This window comes from Sander lucioperca, chromosome 20, assembly GCF_008315115.2.
Source record: "Sander lucioperca isolate FBNREF2018 chromosome 20, SLUC_FBN_1.2, whole genome shotgun sequence".
Lineage (NCBI taxonomy): Eukaryota > Metazoa > Chordata > Actinopteri > Perciformes > Percidae > Sander > Sander lucioperca.
Window position 1 is genome coordinate 5,089,116 of NC_050192.1, and position 21,024 is coordinate 5,110,139.

The 21,024-nt window shown below is 38.9% G+C and overlaps 1 protein-coding gene across 2 annotated transcripts; it reads right to left on the reverse strand.

Moving 5' to 3' along the window:
• Window positions 1-803: 803 nt before the first annotated feature.
• On the reverse strand, window positions 804-17,505 carry LOC116060158 (endosome/lysosome-associated apoptosis and autophagy regulator family member 2-like). 2 transcript variants are annotated; one of them, XM_031313597.2, is made up of 22 exons: window positions 17,237-17,505; window positions 13,335-13,455; window positions 13,021-13,210; window positions 12,762-12,909; window positions 12,549-12,638; window positions 12,149-12,254; window positions 11,895-12,044; window positions 10,438-10,526; window positions 9,467-9,647; window positions 9,023-9,151; window positions 8,761-8,851; window positions 8,430-8,532; window positions 8,107-8,244; window positions 7,612-7,884; window positions 6,464-6,637; window positions 4,464-4,656; window positions 4,278-4,374; window positions 4,098-4,199; window positions 3,789-3,915; window positions 2,830-3,008; window positions 1,914-2,076; window positions 804-1,278 (listed from the first exon to the last, which is right to left on the reverse strand). In XM_031313597.2, the coding sequence occupies exons 1-22, from the start codon at window positions 17,339-17,341 to the stop codon at window positions 1,207-1,209; spliced, it is 3,021 nt and encodes a 1,006-aa protein (XP_031169457.1). In that variant the 5' UTR covers window positions 17,342-17,505; the 3' UTR covers window positions 804-1,206. The 2 variants fall into 2 exon arrangements, with proteins under 2 accessions (XP_031169457.1, XP_035852036.1); XM_035996143.1 differs by having other exon boundaries at window positions 804-1,281.
• Between the last annotated feature and the right edge of the window lie 3,519 nt (window positions 17,506-21,024).

Sequence of the window (21,024 nt, forward strand, 5' to 3'; positions counted from 1 at the left end):
TCAAGGTCCAATATGTTACTGTAATAAATCCAAAAATGACCCCAATGCGTCATCAGAAACATGCTAAATTAAAATACTATCTTTTCTGACAACAATGCTAATGCCAGTATTTTCTCCTTTTGAAATTTCCGTTCCATGACAGAATTTCTGTTTGTGTTTTGGCCTGTGTGTTGTTATCAACTGCCCAGTTTGCTCAGATACATCTCCAATATTTACCCGGGGTTTGTTACGTCTTTGGTCACGCAACTGTTTGTTTGCTGCTTTCATGGCTGTACTAACATTACAGCTGTAGCTGGGTTTACGTTTTTACAGGTATATCTGGCAACCCGGCCTGGCTGTCAGAGCCCAAAAGGACGCTGAGTTGGCTAAATACCTCCTGAACAGATTAGCATTAGCTTCAGGTTAATTTATCACGGCTACAAGGGACGGGCATTTTATGTCATTTCAACATTCGTGTTCTCACATTGAATGATATATTATATTGTATTACATATTGCACCTTTAAGGTACGTGTACTTTACATGGGTATTTTCTTCTCATGATACTTTATAGTTCTACTCATTAATTACAGAGGGAAATATTATATTTTTTACTCCACTATATTTATCTGACAGTTTTAGTTACTTTACAAATTGATATTTGCTGCTTTGCCTTTTAACACTTATCATTTATCTTTTAATAATTTAGACAAGCTTTGTAAAGCCATTTCTCACCATTTTCTTAATTTTTTTCACAATCTATAGATTATTGGAGAACTGTAGTCTACTGCAGGTCTATATGAACTCTAAACATCCACACACAAATCCCAAAGTCAAATAGGACTTTAATAAAGGTTCATCATTATAACATTGATATAAATACATGACTCTGAACAGAAAATACCAAATAAAAATACAAAACATACAAAAAGAAAATATTAAAAGCATGATTCTCTTTCAGTTGACGCCCTTTAGCATCCATGGCATTAAAGCAACAGTGTTTTCTGTGTATTCTATAGGAGTAAAAGCCATTGTCCAGTTTTTGCATCTGCAAACATTTTTCAGTAAAAACTGGAAGTACGGTATGAGGTCTGTATTAGTGCCCCCATACACAATGCCCCTTCATTGTGTATGGCAAAGGGCACACGAGGAACACGGCAGTGATAAACACTGTCACTGACTGACTGTTCCTCCATGATTTGTACTCTCTCTCTCTGTTGGCATCTGTTTATCCCAGGACCCATCGATCACACTGGGAGGAGTTTAGCTGCACGGACTCACAGCTCTCTCCACCCTCGTGCTGAAAGATACAGATATTAAAGATTTTATTTGGCAGTTCTGTTACTACACCACAAAAGGTACATGTTTGACAGATGTAGCCCTGGAGAAGTGTTACCAGATTGGGGGGGGGTTCAGCTCAATTGGGCTACTTTTTACCCATGCTATAGCTGCATAGCTCTCAGCATAACAACGTCACTCCAGACTGAAATATCTAATATCATGAAATTAAATTACATTCATGGTTTACAAGAGGATTTATCCTAACGATTTTGGTGATCTCCTGTCTTTTCCTGTAGCGACACCATGAGGTTCACATTTGTAGTTCCAAACTATCTATGATTTCACTTTCCTAAATAACTTGTTTTTTAAACAATTTCTTACGATTAGGTTGTATTTTTTTGAGATGCAACTGCAACAACATGCCTTTTTCGTTCTGGTCTGAAGCTTTGAGTCTAAATTACCTTAAACTAAATTTTTGCAGTTTGGCTCAAAGTAGAACTACAACTGATTTGGCTATTAAAATCTGGGTGTAGAAACCGAATTTGAGTGAAAGTGAAGATATGTGAAGTAAAGTAAGGCATTAGTGGAAATAAACATGCAGTACATGCTCAGTCAACTTGCCTAAATTAAGTTTATAATAAGTGAGATACACACCTTGTTGGCGATGGCCCGGAGTTTCCCCAGCAGGGAGGGTTTCTGGGTGTAGACCACGTCGTCGTCGGGTTCCTCCCCTTCAGCCAGAGCACAGCTGTCTGCAGCTGGCAGGTCACACTCCTTGTTCGCAGACATCACCAGACGAGAGTACTTGTACTCCAGCCTGACCACAGACCACAGGGGCACCGTCATCATTAGACAACATGTTATTAGGCATAGACAACATCTAGTGTTAGGTGTTTAAAGGCGAATACTAAAACCTTTCCTTTAACCGGAAAAGCTGTCATAGTATAGTTTAATCCATAATCAAAGTGATTCTACCAAACAGATTGTTCTTCTAAAAAAGCGTTTAGACCAAGATAAATCTGAGGGGTCACAAGATGATGAAGTGGATAAAAAAGAAAAAAAGTGAAAAAAGTGTATTTCTGTTACACAAAATTGTGTTCATTTTTTCCTCACTTTTCTCTACTCTTTCATGATTTGTAAAAAGACCTGGACATTTTCACTTTTTCAGACCTCTAAAATGCCTTCACATGACATAATCTAAGAAGAAAATATAACTGGTTTGGTTGCTCACAACTTGTGTTTTAAGGAAGAAAAACCATAAAGGGTCACAAATATACTTCATTTTAAGAGGTCACAGCTAAAAAAGCTGGTGACCCCTATTAAAACCAAAGGTAATATGACTAAAGTAAAAAACAACAAATAAAGTAAAAGTAACGACATAACTGTGGCTATGTTTCTGAAATTGTAAATAAAATGTGTACTTCTTGAAAGAATCAGAGCCTTTACTGTCGCTGACAAACAGCCGCTGACATCTCTGCCTTTAAATAACAAAACAAGGTGATCTTAATGAGTACGTTGGCCTTGACTGAGATTGGTGGTAGCGTAAAGCGTATTGGCAGGTGCCTCTAACCTCTTGTTTTTCTTCCAGAAAAAGCAGGTGAGAGAGATGAGCAGCACGGCCACGAAGGCTCCGCCACCAACCCCGACCTTCAGCCACAGAGCGATGACCTCACACGGAGAGGAGCTCCTGGGAGGCAGCGATACGCCTTTGGTGCACAGCTTTGGCTCGTTCCACAAGAACAGAGTTTCCTGCATGGTGACAGATGGAGAATTTCCACATTTTTTGCTTGTGCAAGCAGATATTTGGCATTATAAGTCAAATAGTGGAGCATGTGTATTTGGCTTCATTTCTGAGGTTAGTAAGAGCTGGGCGATATGGAAAAAATCAAATATCAGGATATTTTTGACCAAATTCATCAATGTCGATATTGCGGCGAAATTGTAGAGTTGACAATTGGTGCTTTCAAAAAATGTTTACACAATGTGATTTGTGATAAATAATCATCAGTAATTTGGATATAATGACTAAGTGGGTTAAGGCAAATAATAGAACAGCTAGAACAGTCTGGTAAGTTCAGAAAAGCACTTTACTGTAATGCAGCCTTTAAAACCTAGAAAAGACAGGACTTATTACGAAATTATGAAATCCAAAATTCAAGACGATATCCAGTCTCATATATCAGTGTCGATATAATATTGATATATTAACCGACTCTGGGTTATTAGCATGATTTAATATTGTTTATTATTCAATCTGAATATCTGGATATTGAACCAGAATCCTTTAAAATCAATCAAATATATTTAGACTACTTCTTAGATAATTGTTGTATCTTCTTTAATAATATGAAATGACGCTAGAGATTTAATAACGACTTGAGAGAGATTCATTAGATTTGCTGCTTAAAGAGTATTTCACCAGATTGTAACTGTTTGCAAAATGCAACCATTGGAACACAACCCTGGTTGGATTAGTTTTAGGTCAGGGTCATGTTAGAGAATGAATGCAGGCAATAGCAGGTGTGTTACCTGGACGCCTCCCTTGCACGCTCCGTCTATCCGGTGGTAGTCGTCCTCGGCGCAGTGCGGACAGGCGCTGGCGCTTTCCCACAAGAAGTGAAACGTACATCCATCGCATGTTCCTGCAGGACAGGAGCTGCACAAACACACACAGAGAGTTTCACAGACTTTCTGTAATTAGTTGTATCACGTTCACAACTCATATTATCTAATCTATCCGAAATTCTTACAGTGTACGTTTGTAAAAAAACACACAAAAAAAACATTTTGGGTGGAAATGAAAACACAATCTCATACATAGAGTACATTACCACCTACCTGGGCACAGAGAGCTCTCCTCGTTCAGACTTTTTGGGGTTACAGCGAACAGTGATGACTGAACTGCGACCCTGATCACATGAAGCCGTTGCCTGCATTGACCTGAAAGAAAATAAGGACGCAGTTAAACACAGCAAAAACATGCACTCACTAACTCTGCCTCCATATCTCATACTGTACCTGTAGAAGAAGTTTATGTCTGGAACATCCTTTACGTTTTCAGGAAAAAGCTCTAGTTTAGCGTTCACGCCATCCAGAACGGAGTCTACTGTTGCTCCTGGTAAGAAACATGGATAAAGATATCAAAGGAAGCATTACAAGCTGGTTATCATAGAGCCACATATTGCCATTTAACAAGCGTTGTACCGATGAAAGCGTCTGCAAGGCTGATGGACTGGGAGGAAATGGCCATCCTGAAACCCCGCCCATATTTTGGGATGATGGTTGATTGACAGATGAAGCTGTCCACTGAGTTGACAAACTGAGCCAAGTCACTTTGGTCGTCTTTGCTGGACACGTCGGTGACGTTATCTGTGCAGACAGCGCCTCTCGTCGCCCCCTGTAACAGACATGTGTATGCAGATAGCATGACAGTTAACTGTCAGTTGCTATGGTTACGCTTGATGTTTTACTGCATCTTTAAAAAAAAAAAATCATTTTATCACACTGGGGTGACGTGAAAACATTTAATTTCTTCTCACGTTGTGAATAAATCTTCAAAATAAGAAAATGGAAAATGTCAGTTTGTATTATAGCTGTAATATTTAATGAAGTCTGGTGGGAATACAGCCTTAATACATAATAATTGTAAAGACCGAGTGAAGAAAAGTAAAGTAATGCTGACAAAAACATCAATAGTCCAGACACCACTATCATTTTCAGGCAAAATATAATTAAACAAAAATCAACAATAAATCCCCCCAAAAAAATCATTTCTTATTTAATGCAAATTTTAGGCATTTACATTTCAGTCTTGCTTTCATACAAGACAGCTAACCATGAGTGCAACAGCAGAATAAGTCTCCATTCTTAGATCACCACCCAAAAAGAAAAAAAAACAGTTAAAGGCCCTGAACACCCATTCAGGTGTTTTCAGTTAATCTTGCGGATTTGACCTCTTCCTAGGACTGTGTGGGTGTGTTTAGACTGATTGACTGACATCTTCCTAAGTCTCCTTGTTATGGGTCAGTGTCTGTTTCCCTGTCCTGCCTGTTATCCTCTTCCCCTTTTCCCCTGTGTTTTTGTTCTACCTGCTGTGCGAGAGGCATGTCCTAGTGAATCTAGGTCAAGAGGCGTGGTCATTCTCTCCTGCTCTGTTCCAGCTCAGCTGCAGCACATCTCCACTAATCATCTAGCAGTTATCTACCCGGGCTGTTCACCTCTTCAGCACCAGTTCGTTACAACCATTCCAGTGGTAACTTGGCTCAGTAAATCAACTAGCGATTCCGTTCCTAGTATCCCAGCTTTCTAGCTCTGTGTTTGTGCTTCTTTGTGCTTTAGTTTACATGTTATCTCCTCTGTTCAGCTCCCGTCTCTGGACCTGCTGCTCCCCTGCTGATACCTGCTTTCCTGCTGTCTGCTCGCCTCACCGCTCACCTCTCATCGCTGCTTGCCTCATCACTCAGCTCTCATCGCTGCTTGCCTCATCACTCAGCTCTCATCACTGCTCGCTTTGTCACTCAGCGGACATCGCAACCTGCCTCTCCACTCAGCTCTCATCGCCGCTCGCCTTGTCCCTCGTCTCCCCTAACTACCACCTGGGTGAGTCAGGACTGGACTCTCACCGCCACCCTCCGTCGAGTCTCAGTCTGCCCGGCCACACTCCTGTCCGCCTACCTCCAACTATTCCTCCTTGCTTATTCCAAGTTTGTTCTAATAAACACTTTAACTGCTCCTTTGTGTCTGTGTGCCTGTCTCTGAGTTCTGGGTCAAAAATATATGATAGCCTAACACTAGCTTTGTTGCACCTGTTAGGGCGGGACAAATTACAGTTTGATCATTATTGGTAGAAAAGATTTGTGATCTAATAAATTCCCATTTAAGCTCCAGCCCTTATATTTTTGACAGGACTGCTAGGTGAGAAAGAGGGGGAAGACATGCAGGAAATCATCACAGGTCGGATTCGCACCCTGGACCTCTGCGTTGAGTCATAAACCTCTCAGTACATGTGCGCCTGCTCTACCCACTGAGCCAACCCGGCCACACAGCTCCAGCCCACTTTAAACCTGAGCAGAGGTCTAATCAGCCAGAGTAACTAGAATCATCTGCGTGGATTTTTGGAGGCTTTAAAGGAATCTCAGAACTCTAATTGCATTGGAATAGCAACTGTTGCTAATATACGATGACATCGAGTATGTGCGAATTACCTCGTGGCCACACAGGCTGATGTTGAACAGGTGAAAGTACTTTGTGCCTTTAGAGGTGAAACTCGGCCCGATGGTCAGCGAAGCTGGGGTGCTCAGGGAGCTGAGGTCAAAGGTCAGCGTACGGTTGTTCTCTGTGTGGGAGAAGGAGCAGTCGCTGTAGCAACGAGAGTGTTCCTGAAAGAAAAAAAAGAAAAGGAAACACATGAACTCCCAACATGCAACCTATTAGATGCACTATGGACAGTACAAACTAATGATAATGATAAATGAGTAAAATCAATAAATAAAATAAATGTTATGTGGTTATTTAATTACTGATTTGCAACATCCCATTTTTATTTAATGTTTAATGTAATAATCTGTTATCACTGCTTTACAGTAATATAAAAGTATTTTTTTTATTGCTGTTATTTACAGTCAATTTAGTGAGTTAAGGTTTTTTTGTTCCTATAAACATATTTCATGTCCTCTAATAACTGTAAATCAAGCCTATAGTGGCTTAGCACTTGAAACAGAATTTGTATAAATTGATCTGGCCCCTGACACCACATTTTGATTGTGAAATTCTCCAACCAAACATGTCAAGTTTTCATATATGTTTTGTTCTATTTTGTTTTCAGAACCATGGCGAGAGCTCCAAAGGGTTCATATAGAAATATAATATAAAAACTATTTTAAAAAAATTTTAATATATTGGTTTTAGTAGTCTTATATGGCCCAAAAAGCACTCCCGACCCCAAGGTTGAGACACTCTGGCTTAAAACAAATCACTGTTTATTGATAAAACCCAGAGTAGGACTGGGTATTAAACATCAAATCACTTTGGTTTTGACCAAAACATTCCCATAGCACAATGTCAGATTTGTAATCTTGTTTTCTTATGCTTGGATCAGATAGTTCCTGATTTAATTTAAAATGTTAGACTTTTCTCTTTAGTAAAACATTTTGTGTGGCTGCTTGTGTTCTGACAACAACACATTTGAAAACTTTTCTTTTGTTTGATGAAAAAGTAAGGTTTAAGTAGAAAAACCTATTTATATTTCTCAAAGTAAATTATCAAAACAAGGATTGCTTTGGTGTCTGTACCAAAACTCAGGAATAATATCAGCACTTGTACCAAAAAAACACAGAGGAGGAGGTCTCTCTACCTTGTTGCTAATACTTCCAGGCCCACAGGCGACGCATGCATCCTGGCCGTAGGTGTGGCGCCCTGCCAGGTGTGTGTTAGGCGGACACTCCTGGCACCGGTTGGTGTCTCTGTCGATGTAAAATCCTGCAGGGCAGGGGACGCAGGATGAGCCGGCCTGCTGGGAGTTCTGGGGTACCAGAGCACAGGCCCGACATGATGACGCCACCCCATCCAGGACGTTTGTCACGCTGATGGAGTACAGCTTCACCATGTCACTGACATAATGACGCACCTATAAACATACATACACAGGATAGGCACATATGTTAAGGTATATAATCTTGATATATAATGAAAGTGCATTTATTGTCACATTTGCACTTCCCTGACAGTAGCATTAATGCCAGTAATAATTTGACAAACAATTTAATTATACCTTCATACACGCGAATGACATGCCCAGGGTTTAAATGAAAGGGAATAAGGTAACTTATGTGTGTGTGAGTTCACTTACGTCCAGAGCATGGTTAGTCTTCTGGAAGGCCCATGTATATGAGACAGAGTCGTTCCTGGTCATGCTGTGTGAGTATGACTGTTTCCCTTTACTGCCTTCCCAGGACTCCACCACTGTGGTGCTCTTCCTGTTCACATCCTGCAGGGGGCGTCGCAGGAAAACAGTTAGATGGGGAAAATACAGGTTGGATTACTAAACAATCTGCAGAACACTGTAATAAACTGGACCACAGTGAGACAAACGTAACTATTCTGGCTTGCTGGTAAAATAAGTCCCCTAATTACTAACTTTCTGTTCCAAACACACACAATCAAAGCACACACCATCATGAAGTAGAGCTCACAGTCGCCAGTGCAGATGGTCTCAAACACAAAGGTTATCGAGCCAAACTCACTGCCGGTCATCCCTGAAAGTGAGGCTGGGACCCTGCCGCCAAAAACACAAACACAGGCAGAGACTAAGATGATATAGACATAGAAATACTGTATTGTTAAGTGGATTTTAGCCAGCAATTACTTCCTGCAAAACCTCTTTTTCTCTCTTAAGACAGCGCTCTTGATTTTCTCTTTCTATGGTGTCCACACTTGCATAGATAATTACAAATCTGTCACAGAAACAATCAGATCTCCCCAGAAAGAAAGCACACATACTTACTTGAAGCCAGGCACATGCAGGCTAAGGATGAGGTAGTCATTATCTGAACTGCCTGCTCCACTGCGGATGTGGTCCCCTGCAACCTCCCATCCTGATGAACAACAGACATGATGCACACACATTATCTCACTGATTCTAGATTACAGCTCTTTTATGTTGTATTAGTAAGTACATTTGATTCTAACTCTTTGTAAATTATTAAATTGTAAATTATTTTGTGAGGTGTGAACACTTCTTTAGTGCCTCTGTTAATTGTGCTCACCATTCATGTCATCACATTTGGAGTTCCCCACGTTGAAACAGGAAGTCTTCATGTTGGAGGGCAGTACATTCCACCATTTATACTCGTAACCTAACACTGGCTCTGTACCTGCAGGGCACTTAGTGCACACTGGCACCCACACACACGCACGCACGCACGCACGCACACACACACACACACACACACACACACACACACACACACACACACACACACACACACACACACACACGCAAAAGCTTTATTTAGATACAACAATGGTATTTTTACTCTTTGGTAAAACATTATGTTTGCACAAGAATATCTTTTCAGGAGTGGATAATCCATCCATAATCATCTTTAGTTGACTTTCCTTAGTTAAATACAGATTCAAAAAGATTCAAATTATATGAAAACACCACCACTGCTTCGGTAACAGTACGTGCCAGGTGTGAGCAGGTTTACCGTAGGTGCCATTTGAGTGGGTTCCAGGTGGGCAGGGCAAACAGGTGGAGTCGTTGCTGTTGTAGTAGCCGGGGTTGCAGGGGGGGCAGGGCTCTCTCTGTCCTGTCACAGGCAGCTCCACGGCCCCTGTGATGTTCTCCACACAGATCTTTGGCTCCACCCAACGATACAACACCTGCGTCTGTAACCGACAATGATCAGGGTGGGAAAGCGTATTCTAATAGAGGGGCTTTACGAACATACAAATATAGAAGAAATGTAAACGTACCTGGAGTAATACAGGCTGAGATACATAAAAAACAAACTACACTATCAACAGTAGAGATGTGTTTCATTTCTGTTCTTTAAACATCATCATGCTTACTCAGCACTTTCAGAGATGTGGATCAAAACAGGCCAAGGTTGTGGATGAGTGCCAAGGAAGTTGACTTTGGATCAGATTACATGCAAAATGTTCACTAAGTCGTCATTTCCTTTCTCATCACATTGCGTGACTTCTCTAGTTTCTGATACAGTAATACCCTGAAAGAGCTGACAGAACGTATCAACTGTTTACTATGAATTTAAATGTAATGCAGTAAAAACAGGCAGCATTATCCTTCTGTGTGAATAAGCAGTGCGTTAAGGAAATTTACAGGATACACGCAAACAGGCATCATTTATTATATGTCCTTTTGGTAAGTGTAAACATTAGACCAAAGATAAACAGGAATGCTTATCATGTTTTAAATATAAAACCAATCATGGGTGTTTTTGTCTTGTATGTATGTTGTTAAAAGTCTTTATATTTCCAAATTAGCCATTAGTTTAATTTAGGTAACCTAGAAATTTAAACAAAAAAATTGTCAATTTATCTTTGACAGGTGTACCTGTCCTTGTGTAGTAAAAAGTGTGTGTGTGTGTGTGTGTGTGTGTGTGTGTGTGTGTGTGTGTGTGAAATGTGAAATGTGAAACGTGTGGATGCTGCTGACCTTCCCTTCGCTGTCACAGGCCGTGTGGATTTGGAAGTAATCCTTCTCTGAGCACGGCGGCCTCACCTTACACTCTGCCCATCCCTCATCTGACAGAGGTGGAGGAGACAATGATGATCCAGTGCACAGTGATGCAGAGAAAACATGCACAACCACAATGTGATGTTCTCTAAATCCAAATAACTAGTTTTTTACTTTACAGAAGAGAATGTAAAACGTTTAGGGTTAACACAAACATGAACAATTTGTTAGATATTTTTACATACCGTATATTATAAGTCAATAGCAGAGTTCAGCCAATATAGCTATAGATATTATCATGTACGTGTTGGCAGATATGCAAATACAAAGTGCAGAACATAATCCTATTTAAAGGCTACATTTTAATCAATACAAAGAATTGTTGCCAAAGCATCAAAATACAATTTGTCCAAATGTTTGGACACTACACAATAAACAGTAATAGAAACATTAACACAGCATTCAGATTGATATATATTAATTATATCAGCAAGATATGCCCTGTCTCCTTCTCTTAAGCGTATTTTTAATTTTGAGAGGTACATTCATCTCTTTGAAATCTGAGATTACAGAGTTGAACTTGTTGAAGTAAATGGTCCTTATTTCATTGAATGTTTTACATCGTAGGAGGAAGTGAATTTCTGTCGCAGCCTCACCTGATTTCATTTGGTTGACATGATTTTTTGGTGTCTTCCTGATTCGAGTGCCAGTTCGTGGTCACTGAGCCTGTACTTGGTAAGGATCTGTCTCTGCTTTCTATCTCTGACAGTAGAGAGATATTCTGCCGAATCATAATCTCTTTTTAGGGCCAGATAACATTCTAATTTACTTTGACTTTTAGTTTTTTCTTTACAATGTCCTAAATAGATTTCCTTATGTTATAATTTGATTTACTCTGATTGGTGTTTGGATAGCAGTGTTTTGTTGTGAGGCTGGTCAGAGTGTGTCTGAGAAGTGGGCAGTTATAACTTTTTTGTTTACTTGGTTGTTATTTACAATGAGTTTATTTCCATTTACAGTAAAACATGTCCTATCGTGTTACATTTACAGTTACTGTCATGAATAATTTGATAGTAAACACCATTATTAAATTATTAAATAACCTCCAATAAATGTGTCAAACAAACCTTAAATAACCAAATTTGAGGGATTATATAAAAAGAGATTTTGTTTAAAAACGTACCATTGGACTATACTATATCTTTTCTGATTTTTCTATTTAAGTTACATTTAAATACATTAAGGTAGATAAGGATTGGCTGATTTAAAAAAAAAAAAAAAAAAAGATTAAAATTTTCTTTTTTCTTTATTAAAGCAAAACTTACTTTTGGTTTTATAGCTTACCCAAATCTTTCTTTACCACCTCTCTCAGTAGATATAATTAAGCCAACAACAGACAACTAGTGACATACTACTGTTGTTTCATGTGTACATACGTGAGTAGTAGTGTTCAGGGCAGGTTGTACAGGAGGATGCCCCCTTTATGGAGAAGGTGTTGCTGGCACACGGCTGACAGGATGATGAGCCGGGGGCCGAGCTGAACCAGCCAGGCCTGCACGGGAAACACTCCGATGTGTAGGCCACACCTGGACATATTTATATTCATAATTTACATCTGAGAACCGATTTTTGGAATTTATCTTCTTAAAGCTCATGAATGCCTTATTGTGTGTGTTGACTTATGCTTTACCCTCTATTTGGATGTTCTTGAGCAGCACGGGTTTGACCACCTTCCCTCCCACCAGGATGCCGGTGGTTCTCCAATACAGGATGTTCGTACCGGACTTCAGATTCACCTAAAAATAAAAACAAAAATGGGCCCCTGGTTAGCTCACCTGGTAGAGCGGGCGCCCATATATAGAGGTTTATTCCTCGACACAGCGGCCGCAGGTTCGACTGTGGCCCTTTGCTGCAGGTCATTCCCCTTCTCTCTCCCCTTTCAAGTCTAAGCTGTCCTATCCAAATAAAGGCCTACAAATGCCCAAAAAATAACCTTTAAAAAAAATAAAAACAAAAATAAAAAGACATGCACACGGTGAAGCAAACACGAACTATAGCCCCTACTAACATAAGCGGAGTAAGATACTCACTGTGTGTGAGTCCCATTGTCCATTGTTGGTGACTTTAATCCACTTCTGGTCATCAGCCTGGGCCATTTCTTGACACTGCTCGTTCTGGACCTGAACACATGTTAATATCGTAGCTTAGCCATAAAACAAATGTTTTCCAGACATATTGGCAAACGAATGAATCAAAATATATTAGGCTGTATTGTAACGTAGGAAGCAGTTAGAGGTGCTTACATAGAACTCAAAGAAGATGTTGTTGTCGGGGTACTGGTAGGTGAAGGAGACGGAGCCCTGTTTCTCAAGATGGACGGCGTAAACCAAAGACACTGTACACTCGTCGCGGTTCGACTCCAGATACACACCCTGTGGCGTCCATGATGAGCTGCAGCACGGACAAAACACACTCAGCAAACCAGCAAAAAAGAACAATGGCTGCATGCTCAACTCCATGTTATCCTGTGGGGAAGGTATTGTCAATGAGTCTTTATGTCACCTGTTGCAGGCCAGAATGTCCTCTCCATTTGGCCCAGGGTCCAAGAAGCTGGCCAGGCTGGTGAAGCCTGCAGGGATGGCGTCCCACTGGTCAAAACGTAGGCCACTGCCCAGTGAATAGGAGCCGGCCACACACGGCGTGCACTGCTGTGTAGTCATCTCTAAGAACTTCCCAGCCGGACATGAGAAAGCTGTGAGGCAGTGAGGAAAAGAGGGTCACATTGACATGCAAGTACACACACATAAAGATGAACACACACACACAAAAACACACACACACACACACACACACACACACACACACACAGTGCTTACAGCAGTCTGTTCCTCTGATTGGAGGTGGAAGGTTTGAGCAGGAGCTTGGATTGATAGGGATGGCGACCCTCCATCGCGACCCTGTGCTGTCACACTCTGTGTACTGGTAGTAGTAGTCTGTCTGCAGAACACACATACAGAACACACAAAGATCAATACACCATCCAATGGAGAACTTTGGTTCAGACTGAAATATCTCAGCAGCTATTCGATGGAATGGCACTGCATTTTGTACTGACATTCATGGTCCCCAGAGGATAAAGCATACTGATTTTGGTGATCCCCCTACTTTTCCTTTAGCGCCTCAATGATGTTCACAATCGTGGTTTTGAGTGAAATCTGTCAACAACTATTGGATGGATTGCCAGGACATTTTGGTAAACACATTCATGCCCTCCTCAGGATGAACTGACCATCAGGTCAAAGTTTCCAATCGTCCAATACTTTGCTTCATGCTAAACATCGGCACATTAGATAGATAGATAGATAGATAGATAGATAGATAGATAGATAGATAGATAGATAGATAGATAGATTTTTTATTGATCCCAAAAAAATGGGAAATAACATTGTTGCAGCAGCAAAATTTCAGACACACAGCACACGTACAGAGTAAACATTAAATAATAGGAAAAAATATACATGAAATAATAATAGAATAATACACTAGCAATATTTAAAAATATATACAATTTGGAAATAAAATGTACAACTGTTTCGATATATAGATAAACTTAATGTGCAAGTTGGGGAGTAAAAATGTACAACTGTTTCACTGGTAATGATTATGCAAGGCTGTGCAAGGTGCGTTCAGTGTAGTTGTGATGTATATGAGTCTTATCTAACACTCAGAGTGTTAAAAAGTTTTATTGCCTGTGGTAGGAAGCATTGTCAGTGTGAGAATGTAAGCATGCTGATGTTTAGTTCAAAGCATCACATATAGCACTGGACACACATCCCTTTTTTGTGAGCATGAAGCTGATTTCTTATGAAAACAAAAGCTGGTTTCAGTGCAAAAGTGGTGGTTGACCCCGATCACCGCGGCAACCAACCACTGGAACACTAATGGTCCTTTAAGAGCACAACATCCGGTCATCTGTGCAGTCGCTTCTTTCCAAGGACTGCTGGTTGTGACATTATGCTAATCATTTGAAATGATTGAATATTTATTTAGGACATTTTGTCCAAAGCAAACTATAATAAGGTGCTTTTATTTAATCTCCATAGAAACATGAGCTAGAGATAATGTTATGGTAATAATTAAGGTAATGAACAGTGTTTCATAGATAGATAGATAGATAGAGATACTTTATTTATCCCGAAGGAAATTAAGGTAAAGTACAAGATACACAGCTTACAAGATATGACATATATTACAGGTTATAGACTTGCTGGTTTCAACATATTTTATTTTTTTCCCAAACTGCCTTAAAAAATGTTTGATTCTATATCCCGCTTACTTTTTTAAGCACTTAATTTTAGAAAAACCCTCATAATATAGAATAAAATAAAGAATAAAACTCCGGCACACTGTTTCATAACTCATCTTGTTTATTTCATATTAATTTAATAGATTTTGTTTTGTCTAAACAATCTTCATCGACAGGTATATTATTTGGACCAAAACATTGTATTAAATAAATATCAAATAAAGCTCCAGTAAACAAGAAATTGTGCAGGTTTTTTTTTCTACTGTTTTTCTACCTTTATAAGTTTTGTAGCCCTCTGTAGGGTTACAAAGATATTTTTATTATGATTTTGAGAAAAATGCTCTCTAAATACACTTTATTATTTAGTACAAGAAAAGTTTGACATTTTGGGAAATACGCTTATTTGCAATTGATACGATATTAAGCTACGGTCAGTTAGCTTAGCATAAAGACTGGAAACAGGGGAAAACAGCTAGCCTATGTCTAAAATTATTATTGCAATTTCATATTATATTTTTTGCCATAGTGGTATTTAGATGTGGACTTTAGGTATGTTACAGCTGTAAAAATGATGCAGGAGGACAGCAAGCAGATTTTATAGGCCTATTGATATTCAATGTCTTTCTTCCTCTCGTTCTCATTTCACCTTTGAATACCTAAATGTCAAAGCCTTCAAATCTGTTCTCTACTTGATGCAATCTAGCAGAAGCAAATAAGCCCTGGTTTGTACTTCTAATGTGACTTCCTTCAAGTCCAAAGCCTCGCTCTGGCAGATCTCCATCTCCTCCCCTCAACCTGCTGTTCAACTAGGCAGACAAATCATCAGCGCGTGCAGGCAGCTGGCTGCAGCGGGAACGGACATCTAAGTAGCAGCTGATTAAACTGGAACAATCACAGAAATGACCTGCGACATGTGTACGGGGGAATTAATCAGAGACGGTTTGCAGATTGCAGGATGTGTGCGAGACAGATAAACTTGAGCTCTACAAGCGACTAATCACCTTTCAGCAACAACAAAAAAGGCCATTCATGCTACACTCCCCCACCCCCCCTCCTAACACACACACAAACAATTGGATTGCCATGTGAGGTTCGACTACTTTATTAACATGTAGCATGGCCACCTGCACTGAGATTCACCTGCTGTCCATTGGACAAACAAGAGGGCTGTTACCAGTGCTAATGTGCTCAACAGTTGGGGGAAAAGGTCAGCTGATAAAAAAAGACATTAGCTGTTTCGCTGGTCTCCCAGGTGACTCACACTGGTTGTCATGGAGACTGATGAGAAAAAGAGAGAGGGGGGGCAGGAGATAAAATTCTACGCTATGACAAGCCAGCCTCTGGGTCGAGAGATTATAGGACTGGGGGTTTTGGGATGTGTGTAGTAAGGAAAAATGTACATTACACTTTTTGGACTGCTGATATTTTGTATTAAATGTTTGATGCCAAAAACATCCAGAAAATTACAAACACGTCAATGGAAATTGCATTCTTCTCAGAGTGGAAAAGTGAACCTGAATTTAGATCATCACTGGACAAACTCACTGAAAGATTGGTTCAATTTGGTAATTGGTAAAGTTGAATGTCATCTTATTTCTAAATCCAGCAGCTATATGGTGCATTTCAGAGGCAAAAATTGTACATTTATTTGATAACTGTAGTTTGCAGATTCAGATTAATAATACAAAATATAATCAACCAATAAAGTATGATGTGATATTATAGATTAAGATAAAACTGTATATATGTTGGCGGGGAAATTCACTACCCAGCAGATAAACGTATATAAAATAATTAAAATTAGCTCCACCTTTACCAGCTGCAACAATAAAATGATGAACCCACTAATGCATCACCAATTACAATCCAGTAATATAATTTATATATGATTCTTTAAGTATAATATGATGCTAATATTTTTGTAGGCTACTTTCACTTAAAATGTAAATGCATGATTTTTACTTACTAACAGAGTATTTTCTACACTGTGGTATTGTTACTCTTACTCGAGTAAAAGATCTGAGTAGCCTACTTCTTCCACCACTGCTGGAGGCTGCCGAGAGAAGGGATGGAAGCCAGCAGACAGCGTCATCTCGTTATGGAGCGTGTTTCTGGTCAACAGGAACCGCATTTTAAGCCGATCAGCGGCATGTAGAGGACCGTGTGCTCTCGCTTAGATCCAGTGTTAAACCAAAATATAAAAATGGAAAACGACTTGTATTTTATTACTGTGCATTATGAGAAGCCTTTATTTAATGTGGTTGTAGGCTAGATTCCTGCACGTATGGCCATTTTCTTGACTTGATCATCACATCAAAATAGGCTATGTGATAAACGTCATTTCTAGATTATAATAATATATATATTTTTTTTTTTTAAAGAACCATCCAATTTTGGCATTTTAAAAATCTACACACTTGTGTTTAGAAGTAGCATCAGGATATTTTACAGCTTAATAATAAGCGCACTCACCTCATCGCACGGCCGCAGCAGGTCGGCGGACACAGATGATGTGTGAGCGGTGATGATGAGTACAAGGCAGCGGGGGAACCAGGAGGCCCACACCTGCTCCCGCATCCTCAGCTCGGATCACAAACAGCCGGCTGTCCGCTGCCTGGAGCCAGAAACATGAAACAGGCCGAGAGGTTTATGTGGTGGTGCTCCTGTCATTGATGCGCCTGCCTGCCTGTCTCTTTACCCTCCACCCACACTGCAGTCAAGATAGACGGTGTAAAAAATAAAAATCATACTTCCGGTCCCGCTTTCAAATTAAAACTCCCGTTATCCCTAGAATAAAGAGTGAGAATAAAGATTTGAAGTAAACGACAAGATTTGGCACAGTGTAATGTAGGCTACCCTTATTCTTATGTTCTATTATTCTTATTATCTTATTATTATTTATGATAATTCCCTGTGTTTTAATTCACACAGCGTTATTTTTTATTCTGCAGACTTTTGCAAAGTGTAATCAATGTTTAAGAAAGGTGCTAGTATGAAAATGCTAATACTTTTAATTTATGATTAATGGCAAGGCAAGGCAGCTTTATTTGTATAGCACTATTCAGCAACAGGGCAATTCAAAGTGCTTTACCTAAAACATTAAAGAGCAGTTAAAAACGATTAAAAAAGACGAGAATAAAATTTACAGTGCAGTATAAGAACAAGTTAACTGAGTCCAATTCGGGCCTCCCAAAGGACTTATGTTTTCTGTTGCAACTGAGGTTCCAAACCTGGCCTCCAGAGGACTTAACCAGTTCCAAACTGGGCCTTCCAAAGGACTTAACAAGCTAACCAAGTCCAACTCGGGCCTCCCAGAGGACTTATACTTTAACTCTTTTTCTGTTGCAACTCAGGTTCCAAACCTGGCCTCCCAGAGGACTTATGAATTAACAATTATTTAAAGAAAGGCAACATCAAAAAGAAAGGTCTTCAGCCTTGATTTGAAAGAACTGAGAGTTGCGGTGGACCTGCAGTTTTCTGGGAGTTTGTTCCAGATATGTGGAGCATAAAAACTGAACGCTGCTTCCCCCTGTTTAGTTCTGACTCTGGGGACAGAGTGAGAGGATTTTAGTTAATTAGTTTCTGTTGCTAAGTGCTATTAAACAGATGTAGATTTTTGTCTAAGAATAATTAATGAAAGGATTAGCTGATTAATCAAAAAATTGATCGACAGAAAATGAACAGGCAACTATTTGGATAATTCATTCATTATTTTAAGCAAGAATGCCAAACATTTGCTGATTCAGGCTTCACAAAATGTCAACATTTGATGATGTTCCTTATCATATAGCCTATGATAGTAAACATCTTTGAGTTTAGCTGTTTTTCGGATTAAACAAGTAATTTGAATAACTAACCATGGGCATTTTTCACTATTTTCTGACATTAGACAAATTAATTGACTAAACTAGACATTATTCCTCATATTGATTAGTCAAGAAAATAATTGCTAATTGCAACCCAAATCTTTTTTCAAAATTATAAATTTAAATCTTTAGTTTTTTGAGTATTTAGGCTAAGCATTTATAAAGTATTTCTACCCAGAAACTGCATTATTCAACCCTAAAGTGACTCTAAAATTAAAAAATAAAAACTATATGCTGTTATTGATAAAAGTGAGTTAACTGCTCCTTTATGTTTCATTACAGATTTAACACATCGACACCGGTGAAGCTGTTGAGTAAAATCGTAGCACATTAATATTTTATCTCAAGCTCTATGCTTTTATTTTGAAGGCACCACCGCCTGTCACAGCCTGTAGAATTATTGGTCTTTTCACTACTCTCTCAGCTAAACCCTTAGACAGTGACGCCACGAGCGTGATAAGACACACGTTATCTTGATTGACAGCTGGATATAGACAACAGGGAGCAGGCCTGCTGGCTACTGAGCTTATTATAACTCTGCACTGACACATAAGTAGGAGCTTTGAGGATAACACTTAAATTGTGCAATACAATGTAGTTTAGGTTAAAAAGTCCACATTCAGATTTATTACAAATGTGTTGATCTGATAAAAAACATAATTTAATCTCCTACATCCACTGCCATTTGTCACCAAAGCCTCTAAACCCGCCTGTAATAAATGTTATTTGCTGTAAGTTATTTATTTATTTATTTATTTTAGATTAGGAATCAAACTAATTAAAGTTGTGGAGATTTTTTTTCATCTTTGGTCTTAATTTAATGGTTCAATTTTTCAAAAAAATATTATTTACAAAGAGGATTCCCTGATTGTAAGCCATGCCATACCAGTGAACTCAGGACATTGGTTCGAAACCTGCAAGTTTTACATTCCCCATGTAGGAAAATGAGGATTTCAAATTATTTAAGACGAGGAGAGGAAAGTTTGTTTGTACAGTACCATTCAAACACAAAGTGATTTACAGAAGACATGAAATGACATTTAAAAGACAACAAGAGCAAATACATACATTACATACATACATTTAGTATGTAACCCATGCTGGTAAACTCATGACAACCCACTGCAGTGCAACTCAAATTGGTGGTATTATACACTGTCACTGGTGTAAAACTATAGTGTACTGAAATTATTTTTCAAAACAAAAGTGTAGTCCTACGGAGACTGAATCAGAGTTAAGTCTGATTGAAATTTCTGTTGGAAAATGATTTATTTTATTTTATTTATTATAAAATTAGGCTTATAATTATAATATACTATTAATAATATAATAACTCTGTTGCTGTTTTATGATTGTGGTATCTATTATTCTGTTTCTTTTTGTCTTTTTGTTCTTGTGTACAGTAGAGTAACAGGTGTAAAAACTTAAAGTGCCCATATTATGAAAAAATCACTTTTTCTGGGATTTGGGGTGTTATGTTGTGTTTCTGGTGCTTCCACACACATACAAACTTTGAAAATAAATCCATCCATGCTGTTTAGAGTGAGATACGGTTTCTGAATGTGTCCTGCCTTCAGTCTCTGGGTGAGCTGTTCAAAATCGGCACGGCTTGTGACGTCACAAGCCGAAATGAGCAGGCTAACCGCAACCATTAGCTCGTTAGCATGCTAACGCTAATGCTAACGCTAGCATGCTACCTCGTTCTCAATAGCAAAGCACTGCTACAACACACACAAGTTCACCATAATCTACAAAAGAACTACTTCCATGTGCGCCCTCATTTAGAAGTCTCCCAGCTAATCCTGCCTTGTAACTGACCGAAGTTGTAGAAACAGCCTTTCTTTTACTGTCTATGGAGCTAGCTAGCTGACATGATCTACATCTGAGCTACTGCACATGTGCAAGTGTAATCAAAGATAGTACAGAAGAAGAAGAAGAAAAGAGGTCTCACTCTGTAGCTAAAACAGAGACCAGGTGAAAAGAGGATCTGCAGCAGTGAGAGAGAGCACTGCAGTACAACACAAATATGGTGTTTTTTGAAAATTAAACCATGTAAACCTATTCTGGTACAACCTTAAAATACAATTATGAACCTGAAAATGAGCATAATATGTCTGCTTTAAATTAAAGTAAATGGAAAGAGTCGAGGTGAGTGAATCTATTTAATTTTATTTTATGTAGCCTACAATTTGTATAAGGTATTACACAATAATTAAATCTGCAATCTTGATTTTGGTGCAGGACCATTAAGGAAATAAGTTAACTTTTAGTTAAAAGAAAAGCTAGTTAAAGAGATATTTTTTTCAAATGCTGCAGTGACTCTGTGTTTTTTTTTTATTTGGTTTTATTTTTTATTTATTTTGTGAACATTTGTGTATGTTTTTTGATGTGGAG